Source organism: Diceros bicornis, chromosome 7 (assembly GCF_020826845.1).
Source record: "Diceros bicornis minor isolate mBicDic1 chromosome 7, mDicBic1.mat.cur, whole genome shotgun sequence".
NCBI lineage: Eukaryota > Metazoa > Chordata > Mammalia > Perissodactyla > Rhinocerotidae > Diceros > Diceros bicornis.
Window position 1 is genome coordinate 67,009,886 of NC_080746.1, and position 14,030 is coordinate 67,023,915.

The 14,030-nt window shown below is 38.6% G+C and overlaps 1 protein-coding gene across 8 annotated transcripts in view; it reads right to left on the reverse strand.

Moving 5' to 3' along the window:
* The window catches only part of RIC3 (RIC3 acetylcholine receptor chaperone), a 52,923-nt gene that overhangs the window by 7,754 nt on the left and 31,139 nt on the right, over nucleotides 1-14,030 (reverse strand). For all 8 annotated transcript variants that reach the window (XR_009220816.1, XM_058545917.1, XM_058545915.1 and 5 more), the window contains exon 5: nucleotides 8,592-8,737. Coding sequence is in view for 7 of the 8 variants with exons in the window: in XM_058545917.1 (XP_058401900.1) it covers nucleotides 8,592-8,737 (146 nt within the window). In the remaining variant the exon portion in view is untranslated. The remainder of the gene's footprint in view (nucleotides 1-8,591; nucleotides 8,738-14,030) is intronic.

Genomic DNA, 14,030 nt, shown 5'->3' on the forward strand with positions numbered 1-14,030 from the left:
ATATTTTTTCTAAAAAAGAAGCAAACAGGAAATAAGACAGAGCTATTAGAAACAGAAAGTCATAATTATAAAAAACATTTAAACTTAATAGAGGAAGAAAATAGCACATTGAAATGGACATGGCTGAAAACCAAATTAGTACATTACAAGTCCAGGTTGAGCCAGCCCTGATGGGCTAACGGTTCAAGTTCTGCACGCTCTGCTTCGGCAGCCGAGTTCAGTTCCTGGGCATGGAACCACACCACTGGTCTGTCAGTAGCCATGCTGTGGGGGCAGCTCACATAGAAGAACTAGAAAGACTTACAACTAGAATATACAACCATGTACTGGGGCTTTGAGGAGGAGGGGAAAGAAAAGAGGAAGATTGGCAACAGGTGTTAGCTCAGGGGGAATCTTTCCAGCAAAAAAATAAAAAAGAAGTCCAAGTTGAGGAATTCTCCTAGGACAAAAATAAAGATGACAAAGAAACAGAAATTATGAGAAAAAAGATAAGCGGCACGGAAGACTGATCCAGGATATCCAATCTCAGAATTACTAGAATTCTAGAATGAGAGAGCAGCATACGTTAAATGGAAGCAATAACCAAAGAAATTATAAAAGAAAATATCCTTTAGCTGAAGAAAGACTTGAGTCTTCAGATGGAAAAGACTCTCTAAATGCCAGGCAAAAATACTATGAAAAATCCACATATTCATATATACTCAGAAATATGCCAATGAACCTGCCCAAATTAAAAAGTTTAAGTATAAAAAGAATACAAATTTCCAGACAGAAAACAAACAAACTAGTTAACTAACTAAAAACAGGTTGTCTACTGAGAAAAAGAATCAGACTGGGATAAGATTTCTCATTTTCAAGATCAAATGAAAGTAGAGGATGAAGCAATGTATTCAGATTTATAAGGGAAAATGGCATGATCACATAATTTTATACCAGCCAAACAATAATTTGTATAAAAGTGAAAAATGATCTTGTAGATGTCCAAATACAGAAAGTACCCCACTCTATATGGGGGCAGTGGGGTACTTAAGGAAGTATTCTGACAAATAACAAAAATTAATCAAAGATTTAAATTCAAGAAAGAAGATACTATATATAAGAAAATGGTGAACAATGACTCAGTAAGAATTATCAATGTAAAATAATTATTGATAATGTGATTAGAAATTTAACGCCATTGCTAAGAAATACTTAAAACAGAAAAGGCTAACATGATGTAATCTATGCAGAAATAGAAGTACAATGATGTACACCTGAAATTTTTACAATGTTATAAACCAATGTTACTGCAATAAACAAAAAATTAAAAAAAAAAAAAGTTAACACTTGTAGATGAAATTCCAAATAATTTCAACAACACCTCAAGAGGCAGGTAGCAAATAAATGTGATAAAGATTTTACCTTATTTGAGAACAAGGTTATATAATGAAGATTCGCAATTTGGAGGAAAAAAGGAATTCCAATTTTCATTTCCTTGATTACTAGTGAGACTGAAATACTTTTTCATGTTTTGTAGCCAGTCGCATTTTTTTTTCTTTTGTGCACTGCTTATATAGGAGGATATCAGTGTTTTCTAAATTAGTTACAGAACTTTTTATATATTAAAGATATTAACTTCTTTCCAGTCATATTTGTTACAAATATTTTTCCAGTTTAGTGGTGGCTTTTAAACTTTGCGGTATTCTCTGATCTACAGAAGGTAAAAGTTTTATGTATTCAAGTTACACTATCCTTCCCCTTTCAATTTCTTACACTGCTTTTAAAAAAACTCATCTTTTTATTTTGAGATAATTGTAGATTCACATGTACTTATAAAAAATAATACAGAAATCCCATGTGCCTTTTACCTAGTTTCTCCCAATGGTAACATCTTGCAAAACTATACTACAATATCACAACCAGGATATTAATACTGATAGAGTCAATATGGATAGAACATTTCTATCACCACAGGATCCCTTATGTTGCCCTTTTATGCCCACACCTACTCCCTCCTGCCCCCATTTAACCCTTAACCTCTGGCAACTACTAATCTGTTCTCGATTTCTATCATTTTGCCATTTCAAGAATGTTATATAAATAACATGTATCCTTTTGGGATTAGCTTTTTTCCTTACTCAGCATAATTATCTGGAAATTCATCTAAGTCATTGCATGTATCAATAGTCTGTTCCTTTTCATTGCTGAGTAGTATCCCACAGTATTGATGGACCACAGTCTGTTTACCCATTCACCTGCTGAAGGATGTTTGGGTTGTTTGCAGTTTCGGGCTCCTACAAGTCTAAGAACTCTTTGTCTAACTGTAGATCTTAAAGATTTTCTAAAAGGTTTATAGCTGTACAATTTAAATTTATGTCCATGATCTATTTTTAATTTTTGTACAACATATAGAACTTAAGTTGAGGTTTATTTTATTTTATTTTTTTGCTATGGATATCCAATTGCTCCAGCACGTGTTTAAAAAGGCTATCTTTCCTCCATTGAATTGCTTTTGTACCTTTGTCAAAAATCAGTTGTGCATATCTATATGGGTCTATTTATGGGTTCTCTGTTCTGTTCCTTTGATCTATGTGTCTATTCCTGTACCAGTACTACACTGTCTTGATTACTGTAACTATATAATATGTCTTGGAATCAGGTAGCCTGATTCCTCCCACTTTTTCTTTTTCAAAATTGTTTAGCTATTCTATTTCCTCTGCCTCTCCATATACATTTTAAAATACTCTTATCTGTATCTACAAAACATCTTGCTGAGGTTTTGATAGGGACTGCGTGAAACCTGTTTGTCAATTTGGGAAGAACTGATATTTGTACTATGTTGAGTCTTCCAATCTATGAACATGACTTGTCGCCCCATTTATTTAGACTTTCTTTGATTTCTTTCATCAGTGCTGTACAGTTTTCAGCACACAAGTCCTGTACATGTTTTATTTTACATGTTTTGTTTTACACTTTATACCTGTCTTTCATTTTTTTTGAATGAGTAAATATTTTAAATTTTGATGTCAACGTGTTCACTGCTAGTATACAGAAATACAATTGATTTTTGTATGTTTATCTGGTATCCTACAACTCTGCTGAACTCACTCATTAGTTCTAGGAGTTTTTTTAAATAGATTCCTCATGGTTTTCTACATAGGCAATCATTAATCTGCAAACAGGGGCAGTTTTATTTCCTCCTTTTTAATCTGTATGCCTTGTATTTCCTTTACTTGCCTTACTGCACTACCTAGAACTTTCAGCACTATGCTGCATGAATAAGAGTACTCATCCTTGCCTGTTCCCAATCTTAAGGGGAAAGCATTCCTCTTTCACATTAAATGTAATGTTAGCTGTAGGGTTTTGTAGATTCTCTTTATCAAGTTGAGGAAATTCCCCTCTATTCCTATTTTTCTGAGAGTTTTTATTATGAATGGATCTTGCATTGCTTTTATGCTCAACAAGTCCTTTCCTGGCTGAAAAGCCAGTACGTATTCACAACCATTCTTCTAGTTTTTAAGGTTCTTCTCCTTCCTCCTTAACTATTTAGTATATCTGGAATTATTTTGCTATTAAATGTGCAGGCTCTTACTTCTGCTCTGGCAATAATGGAAGCATGGAGACTCCTCTGATTAAACAACTAGAAAAGCAAAAGAAACATAAGAAGCACCAATTTTCAAACCTTACATAATAGGTAGTGTAGCATGATCCTGAGAAAAGGGAAACAGAGCCCAGTGGTCTCACTGAGTTGGGAAGACAGAGTAGAGTTCAGGGAGGTCGGGGCAGCTGGAATTTACGGAGAAGAATACTGGAAAGAAAAGAGCTTCATAGAGAAAGAGCTCCAGAGATCTTCACAGGGAACTCTTCATGTTTTTACCTGAGTTCTGATCTGTGCATTTATGGGAAAGAACTACCCAAGGTCAGGAAAAGAACCACTGAAAGCATTAGGCCTAAAAATTCCTGGAGCTCACAGATAGCTGGGAATAGTTCATGTTCCTACTAGCCAGAGTGGAAAGACCTTGTGGAGCATCAGGTAGAGTCCTGAGAAGGGTACTGCCTTACTAGTGGGGCTAAATTAGCCACAGAGTAAAGGCTGCTCTGGACCCACTCTAACAAATCTTAAAAACAAGCCTCAAAGGGATCCAACTGATTTCTGGTAACTTAACTGTGCATCAGAAAGAAGTCCAACACTAGTTAAAGTACAAAACAAAATTCAGTATCCAACAATGTAAAATTTGCAATATCTACCATCCAATCAAAATTTACCAGGCATGCAAAAAGGTGAGGAAATTAGGACCTGTAACAAGGAGAATCACTAGACCACTAGACCAGATCCTGGTGGTGGTCTAGTGGTTAAGATTCGACACTCTCACTGCCATGAACTGAGTTTGTTTCCTGGTCAGGGAACCACATCACCTGTCTGTTGGTAGTCATACGTGGTTGCCACATGCTGCTGTGATGCTGAGAGCTATTTCAAATACCAGCCAGGTCACCCATGGTAGACAGGTTTTAGTGGAGCTTCTAGACTACGACAGACTAGGAAGAAGGAGCAGGCCACCCACTTCCAAAAACATTGGCCATGAAAATCCTATGAATAGCAGCAGAGCACTGTCTGATACAGCGCCAGAAGGTAAGAGGATGGTACAAAAACACCAGGCAGGCTTCTGCTCTGCTGTACACCTGGATGCTAGGAGTCAAAATTGACTCAATGGCACTAACAACAAACATTAATCACTAGAAACAAACCCAGAAATGGCACAAATGATAAGATCAGCAGCAAGACTGTTAAGAAGCTGTTATAAATGCATCTCATCCTTTTAAAAAGGTAGAAGAATATATGAAAGATATAAAAAGACCCAAATGGAACTTCTAGAGATGACAATATCTGAAATTAAAAATACACTGAATGAGAATAAGAGCAGATTATATACTGCAGAAGAAAAGATCAATAAACTTGAAGACATAGCAAGAAAAACTATCCAAAATTAAGTATGGCATGAAAGAGACTGAAAAGAAAGAACAGATCATACATGACCTGTGGGGCAATATCAAAGGTATAACCCATGTGCAAATGGAGAACCAGAAGGAGGGGAAAGAGAAATAGGGAGAGAGAAAGGTCATTAATGAAATAATGGCCAAAAAACAGATTAGGGATCTAAGCTTCCACCTTGAGAAACCAGAAAAAGAATGGATAAATCCCTAGAAGCGTACAACCTACCAAGACTGAATCATGATGAAATAGAAAATCTGAACAGACCAATTACTAGCAAGGAGACTGAATCACTAATAAAAAACCTGCCAAGAAACAGAAGTCCAGGACCAGACAGGTTCACTGGTGAATTCTACCAAACATTCAAAGAGGAATTAATACCAATCCTTCTCAAACTCCTCCAAAAAACAGAAGAGGGGGATCTCTTCCAAACACATTTTACAAGGCCAGCATTACCCTGATACCAAAACCAGACAAGGATGCCACACACACACAAAAAATTACAGGCCAATAACCCTAATGAACACAGATGCAAAAATCCTCAACAAAATATTAGCAAACTGAATTCAACAATACATTAAAAGGATCATACACTAGGATCAAGTGGGATTTATTCCAGGGATGCAAGAATAGTTTGAAATCTGCACATCAGTCAATGTGATAGATACAACACATTAACAAAATGAAGGATAAAAATCATATGATCATCTCAACAGATACATAAAAAGAATTTGACAAAATTCAATATCTATTTATGATAAAAACTCTGAACAAGTGGATATAGAGGGAACATACCTCAACACAACAAAAGCCATATATGACAAGCCCACAGCTAATATCATACTCATCAGTGAAAAACTAAAAGCTTTTCCTCTAAGATCAGCAACAAGGATATACACTCTCACCACTTTAATTCAACACAGTATTGGAAGTCTTAGCCAGAGCAATTAGGCAAGAAAAAGAAATAAAAGGTGTCCAAAATGGAAAGGAAAAAGTAAAACTGTCACTGTTGGCAGATGACATGATATTATATATAGAAAACCCTAAAGTCTCTATCAGAAAACTGTTAGAATAAACAAATTCAGTAAAGTTGCAGGATACAAAATCAATAATCCAAAATCTGTTGTGTTTCTTTACACTAATAACTATCAGAAAGAGAAATTAAGAAAACAATCCCATTTATAATTGCATCAAAAAGAATAAAATACCTAGAAATAAATTTGAACAAGGAGGTAAAAGATCTATATCTTGAAACTATAAGACATTAACGAAAGAAATTAAAGACGACACAAATAAATGGGAAGATATCCCATGCTCATGGATTGGAAGAGTTAATATTGTTAAAATGTCCATACTACCCAAAGCAATATACATACATATTCAATGAAATTCCTATCAAAATTCCAATGGAATTTTTCACAGAAATAGAACTAACAATCCTAAAATTTGTATGGAACCACAAAAGACACCAAATAGCCAAAGCAATCTTGAGAACAAAGAACAAAGCTGGAGGCATCATGCTCCCTGATATCAAACTATATTACAAAGCTACAGTAATTAAAACAGTATGGTATTGGCAAAAAAACAGGCGTATAGATCAACGGAACAAAATACAAAGCCCAGAAATAAACCTACACAAATATGAAATCTACACATATAAATAAACCTACACAAGTATGATCAATTAATTTATGACCAAGGTGCCAAGAACATACAATGAGGAAAGAACAGTCTCTTCAATAAATGGTGTTGGGAAAACTGGACAGCCACATGCGAAACAATGAAATTGGACCACTATCTTATACCATACACAAAAATTGATTCAAAATGGATTAAAGATTTGAATGTAAGAATTGAAACAGTAAAACTCCTAGAAGAAAACATAAGCAGTAAGCTCCTTGATATAGATCTTGGCGATGATGTTTTGAATCTAACACCAAAAGCAAAAGAAACAAAAGCAAAAATAAACAAGTAGGACTACATGAAACAAAGCTTCTGCATAGGAAACCATCAGCAAAATGAAAAAGCAATGTACTACATGGGAGAAAATAATTCAAAATCATATATCTGATAAGGGGCTAATATCCAAAATATATAAAGAACTCATACAACTCAACAGCAAAAAAAAATCTAATTAAAAAATGGGCACAGGCCGACCCTGCGGCTTAGTGGTTAAGTGCGCGCGCTCCGCTACTGGCGGCCCGGGTTCGGATCCCAGGCGCGCACCAACACACCGCTTCTCCGGCCACGCTGAGGCTGCGTCCCACATAGAGCAACTAGAAGGATGTGAAACTATGACATACAACTATCTACTGGGGCTTTGGGGAAAAAAAAAAAGGAGCGGGATTGGCGATAGATGTTAGCTCAGAGCCGGTCTTCCTCAGCAAAAAGAGGAGGATTAGCACGCATGTTAGCTCAGGGCTGATCTTCCTCACAAAAAAAAAAAAAAAAGGGCAGAAGATCTGAATAGACATTTTCCCAAAGAAAATGGCCAATAGGTACATGAAAAATCACTCAACACCATTAATCTTCAGGGAAATGCAAATCAAAACCACATGAGATATCACCTCACACCTGTTAGAATGGCTATTATCAAAAAGAAAAGAAATAAGTGTTGGTACGACTGTAGAGAAAAGAGAACCCTTGTGCACTGTTGATGGGAATGCGGATCAGTGCCAACACTATGGAAAACTGTATGGAGGTTCCTCAAAAAATTATAGAACTACCATATGATCCAGTAATTCCACTTCTAGGTATCTACCTGAAGGAAACAAAAACACTAATTTGAAAAGATATATGCACCAATATGTTAATTGCAGCATTTTTTACAATAGCCAAGATATGGAACCAACCTAAGTGTCCACCGATGGATGAATGGATAAAGAAAATGTGATATACATACACACACACACACACACACACACACACACACAATGGAATATTATTCAGTTACAGAAAAGAATGAAATCTTGCCATTTGGGACAACATGGGTGGACCTCAAGGGCATTACGCTAGGTGAAATGTCAGACAGAGAAAGACAAATACCTTATGATCCCTCTTACACGTGAAATCTAAAAACAAACCAAAAAAACCAAGCTCATACATACAAAGAACAGATTGGTGGTTGCAAAAGACAGGGGTGGTGGGGAGTAGGAGAAATGCGTGAACTGGTTTTTTTTTTCAGTTTAAATAAATTGAATAAAAATTTACAAAAAAATACTACTCAGCAATAAAAAAAAATAAGAACTACTGATACACTCCACACATAAATCTCAAAAGCATTATGCTAAAACAAAGAAACCAGAAACAAAAGAGCATGTGCAGTAGGATCCATTTATATAGAAAGGGTAAACTATAGGGACAGAAGGCAGTTCAGTTGTTAACAGGAGAGGATTAGCTGCAACAGGGGAGGGAACTTTGTCCAAGATGATAAAAATGTTCTATATCATGATTGTGGTATAATTACACAACTCTACACATTAGTCAAAACTCATACAACCATATACTTAAAATTGGTGAATTTTATTGTATATATACTTTAGTAATAAAGCTGATTTTTAAACCGTTTGTAAGATCTCTTTTCTGGGCTGACACCTAACAAAGAAATGAGAAGACTATTTACCTTCCCAGTCCTCCATATAAGGGGCCTCCTCAGCTTCTTTCTCTGGAGTGGGTCTGTCAATGAATTTTCCTTCTTTCATGACCCTGGTGATTTCTCGGAGCTGATGCAGCAACCGCTTTTCTTGGTCAGAAGTCACAGTCTGTGCTCTGCTCAGAAATATCAATCCAGCCATTTAGTGGTAAATACTTCTAGGCAATGAACATAAACATCACTATGATCTGTCTGGATCCTAGAATAGGAAGTCTAACAGTAGCAGATTACTTATTCTAGGAACTGATCCCAGAACTGCACAGCTGGTAACCAGACATGTTAGTTCATGTTTTGACTTTATGAATGGGAAAACTAAGGCCCAGAATAGATTACGTGATTGCCCAAGGTCCCCAATGAATCAATGTCATTACTGCGACCAGACCCCAGATGTCTCAGCTTCCAGGTCAGTGTTCGTTCAGTATCCCTCCCTGCCCTGATTCTCCAATCTCGAAACAATTTCACCATTACTGTACTACTCCATTTACTACAAGCCACTTTTCTCTGAAGCGAGGTCATCAAAAGAAAATGTGCTGGGCGATTAGCCTCAATTAGGGAAAAATATGCTCCTAGGCCAACCCTAGAATCACCAGTCTGCATCTACTTGTGCAGAAACACAGATGTATCCTAAAATTTCAGAGCTGGATCATTCTGAAAAATCAATCATCTAGACCAGAGAAACTGGGGAAACTGAGGCCCACAGAGGGAAATTATACATTTATTCCTATTCCTAGTTAATGTCAGCACTTTAAAACTAAAGTATCCTGGCTTCTGATAGCATTCTGTGCAATTCTTAAAGCACGGTGCTCAAATTCCAGTTTAGAACACCTGGGTTTGAGTCTAACTTAGCTAGGTGGCTCTGGGCAAATTATCTGCTTTGGGACCAATTTTATCTATTGGCAAGATTTAATAGAGCCTACTTATTCTCCTCTTAAAAACCCAAAGCACTCCAAGCCAATATAGCACTCATGAAGGAAAAATGATATGTTCTGTACCAGCCTCATGGAGGTGTCATCGATTTTTCTAATCAGCCAGTCCTGAGCCTGCGTTCCTTTTTATGCTTAGCCTAACAAACTTTAGCCTTAATGACTAATAGGGAAAAGAAAAAAGTGTTTCTCTCTTCAACATTAAGATGGTAACTGAGGAAAATGAAGGTGCAACATTCCCACAGACCTCAGTGGGAGGAAAACAAAACCACCAGGAGCTCCACCCACTTCTTCCACACTAAATGGCCTCAAAGCCATGAACTGAAGAAGCCTGTCCACTGCACAAGCCTGTCCACTGCACACTCAGCTAAAATCTCACATTTTTCGGGCCTCTTACAGCTAGCTCTATTCTTCCCATCAGAAGAGTCCTGACTCACAACCGCTCATCTGCTCTCCATAACCCCCAGCTTCTTCCTATTACAACAACTCACTTTGTGGGAGGCTTCTCAGCCAGCGAGGTCACCCCAGCTAGAATAGCCTATGTGCTTATGACAAAGCTCTTGCCCCCTGGTTGCACATGTGACTTCCCTGGACTGTACTCAGTATATTCTGATTTTTACTGAATGAAACTGTCTTGATTCTGCTTCTTAACCCATGGAAAATCAGAACCTTAATTAAAAAGAGGGATGGCTAGGATAAGAGAAGCAGAAACAGACGAGGGAAGCTTTCTCCGAGAATCCAAACTAAAGCATCCTCTTTTATCTCTGAACAAGTGTACTCATATCATCCATATCATGCATTAGGCAATTAATCACGGCCCACCTTATGATAACTTCTGAATTTATCACAATGAACATTTTTTTCATGGATTCCTTATTGTCTCAACTTGGTTTGATCTCCTGGAGGGCAGTAATAAGTTCACGACTATATAGGCACAGTACCATGAACACTGTAAGCTCAATAAATATGTGTTAGCTTGATTGGCCACCATTTCCTCTCCAACCATTCTCTCCCACGTCCCTGAAATCTGGTTTCCATTCCATCATTTTACCAAAACTTCTGAAAATCATCAATGACCACTTTACTCTCAAGTCCAAAAGTCTTCTTCTCACATTTCATTTTTCTTGAATTCTCTGTACGGTGGACCATCCTCTCCTTGAAAGGTCCTCCTCCCTTGGCTACTGAGACATTTGTATTCCTTCCACTTCTTTAACCATTCCTTGTATCTCTAATCCTGGCTCACTTCCCTCCTCCCACCTCCTAAAACATGGTTTTCCTGAAGGCTCAATCCCAGGACTCGCATTGCTCCATTCTCACAATCACACCCTCAGGAAGCTGACTCAGTATCACAGATAAAACCATCACCTCTACACAGATGATGCCCAAACTCTACCTCTAATTTTGACTTGTCACACAAAAGCCAGTCTCATAACTCCAGTTATCTCCAGGGCATTTCCACCTGGAGGCCTTGCCACTACACTGGAATTAACCTTAAATTCACCCTTCAAAACCAGGTCCTGGTTGGGCCCAGGATCATGAGCATGAACAGGCAGGCTAGGAGAGGCTGGGTATGGCAGATTCCAAGATGCCAAAAAAATAAAAGGTCAAGTTGGGAGATAACCTCACCAGATTTTTGAATGCTATAAACCCAGAGGAATAATCAAGTTCTGAATCCAAGAGTTAAGCACAGAGAGAATGAAATATTCATAGTTAGAACCGAATTTAGATTAGCGGAAGACTGCAGACTACTGCCACACAGCATGATATGCCTCAAGGATTTGGTGATCTCATCTTTCCCCACAGCCCTTACCTCTTACCCCCAGCCAAATGACTTCCAAACCTGCGTTCTTTGTTCTGACCTCAATACCCAAATTTTCTATACATGGATGGTCTGATGGCACCTCAACCATATTCAAAGCTGAACTCATGATCCCTATCCCAAGCCTTATCTTCTTTCTCCTCTTTCGTGGTTTTATCTTGGTTGATGCCGTAATTTTCCTTCCAGTTTGGGCTGTAGGTGCATCTCCAACTCATCTTTATCTCCTTCTTCTCCTTCGTTGTTCTTATCTAGTTAGTCATTTTCCTTTGGGGAACCAACCCCACTTCTGCTCACAGTGCAAAGGGTAGGAGGAAGCCATCCATCCCTTCACCTCTCCTTCATGGGTGGCCACGTGGCTCATGGCCAATCATTACACTCCACCTCCTTGGCTGCAGTGATCGAATCAGTGATATACATAGGACCCAAGTCAGGCCAAGTGTACTTTCTCCTAAAACTGGATCTTGAACACAGTGAAGGCTGATCTGAAAACTCTTCACATCAATTCATGCTGGCAGCAGTCCTTGAAGAGACTGTCCATTCGTTCCTGCTCCCTAAATCCCCAGAGCTGCTCGGGTTCCCACTCTTCCTGAAACCAGGATCTTTAGCTAGTCCCTGATATTATGAGCTACCCCACACTGTTCCAATAAATTCTGTCGCCCTCTTCTAATTTTTGATATCCAGAGTTAGCTGCTTGCAACCAAGGAATCCTGATATAGCCTGTGATTTTCTTTCCTCCATGAAGTCCCCTTAATTTGGCCTCCCTTTTGCACTCACTGGACTATTTACTACCTTTTGCTAGAACTTGTTCAATAACTTTCTAGCATGTAGCCGCTCTGTATAATATTAAAGCACAGAAGACCATGACATTTCTCCTTAAAAGCCTTCGGAGGCACCTCACTATAAAGACAATGAATTCTAAACTTCTCAGCCTACCATTCAGGGGCTTCTAGTCTGGCCTCAGTTTACTTTTCTAGTTTTTCTCCCATACTTAGCTCCCCAACCATTTACCCCAGCCCTGCTGTACTCCACTCCAGTTACCTGGACTACATGCTGTTCCAAAAACATGCCTTGACTCTCTTACCTTGTTTGCTGCTTGTGCCACCCTCTCCCTCTGAAACATTTTTTCCCCAAAATCTACCTGACGAAATCCTTCCATCCTGTAAGGCTTATTCAAATTCCCCCTTTTCCATAAGACCTTCTGTGGTAGGCAGAATAATGTCTCCCCATCCCTCAAAGATGTCCACATCCTAATCCCTGGAACCTATAATGATATTACCCTATATGTAAGGGGACTTAACGTCGCAGATGGAAGTAAGGTTGCAAATCGGCTGGCCTTAAAACAGAGATTATCCTGGATTATCTGGGAGGACACAATGTAATTTAGAGTCCTTAAAAGGAGAAGAGGGGGACAGAAAAGGTGAGAGTGATACGATGTGAGGAGGTCTCAACCCACTGTTGCTGGCTTTGAAAATGGAGGAAAGGGTCCATGAGCCAAGGAATGTGGGCAGCTTCTACAATCTTAAAAAGGCAAGGAACTGGATTTTGCCCCCAAGCCTCCAGAAGGGAATGCAGTCCTGCCAACACCTTGATTTTAGCCCACTGTGGGACTTGTAACATACAGAATTGTAAGATAATAAATGTGTGTTGTTTTAAGGCATTAAGTTTGTAATAATTTGTTACAGCAGCCATAGAAAACTAATACATGTTCCTAGAGCAGACTTTGTCTCTGAGAGGCAGTTCCTTACAGAGAAAATAATACCACCACTGACAACCATACAGGGCTGCTGTATGAGCAGCAGAGTAAATGAAAATAGGTACCAAAGAAGATATTTTATTACTGCTGAAACTGCCTGCTTTAAAGTACTTTTTCAGATCTACCTCATTCATTCTTTCAACATGTAACTGACACTGTCAATGTGCCAGCACTAGGAATACAAATTTGAACAATGAAAATTCCTATCCTCAAGAAGGTTACAAGACATTAGGAAAGACAGAAAGGTTAACAAATGATCAGAAAGTAATATGACACTTACAATATCCAGCAAACATAGGTGGTGTGGGAGCACACAGGAGGAACACCTAACCAAGTTTTGGGTTGAGGGAAGGACTCTGAAATGATGTCTAGAAAATGATGTCTAGGTTGAGACCTATAAGGCAAGCAAGAGTTAAAATAAGTGTGTGTGGAGTGGGGGTCAGAGGGACACTCAAGAAAAGGAAAAAAGTATATGCAAAGTCCTAGAAGCAAAAGTGCACAAGTATTTTAGAGGAACAGCAAGTAGTCAGTGTGGCTGGACCACAGAGAGAGAGACAAGAGAGAGTGGCGCAACAGAGGTGTGCAGGGCCATGACACCCAGGATCATGTAAGCCATGTTAAAGATTCTGCACTTTACCAAGAGCAACAGTGACCTGTTGAAGGGTTAAAACAAAAGACATAGGGCCAGCCCAGTGGCACGAGCGCTCCGCTTCGGTGGCCCAGGGTTCGTAGGTTCAGATCCCGGGCGCGCACCGATGCACCACTTGTCAAGCCATGCTTTGGTGTCCCATATAAAGTAGAGGAAAATGGGCACAGATAGTTAGCTCAGGGCCAATCTTCCTCAGCAAAAAAAAAAAAAAAAAGAGGAGGATTGGCATTGGATGTTAGCTCAGGGCTGATCTTCCTCATAAAAA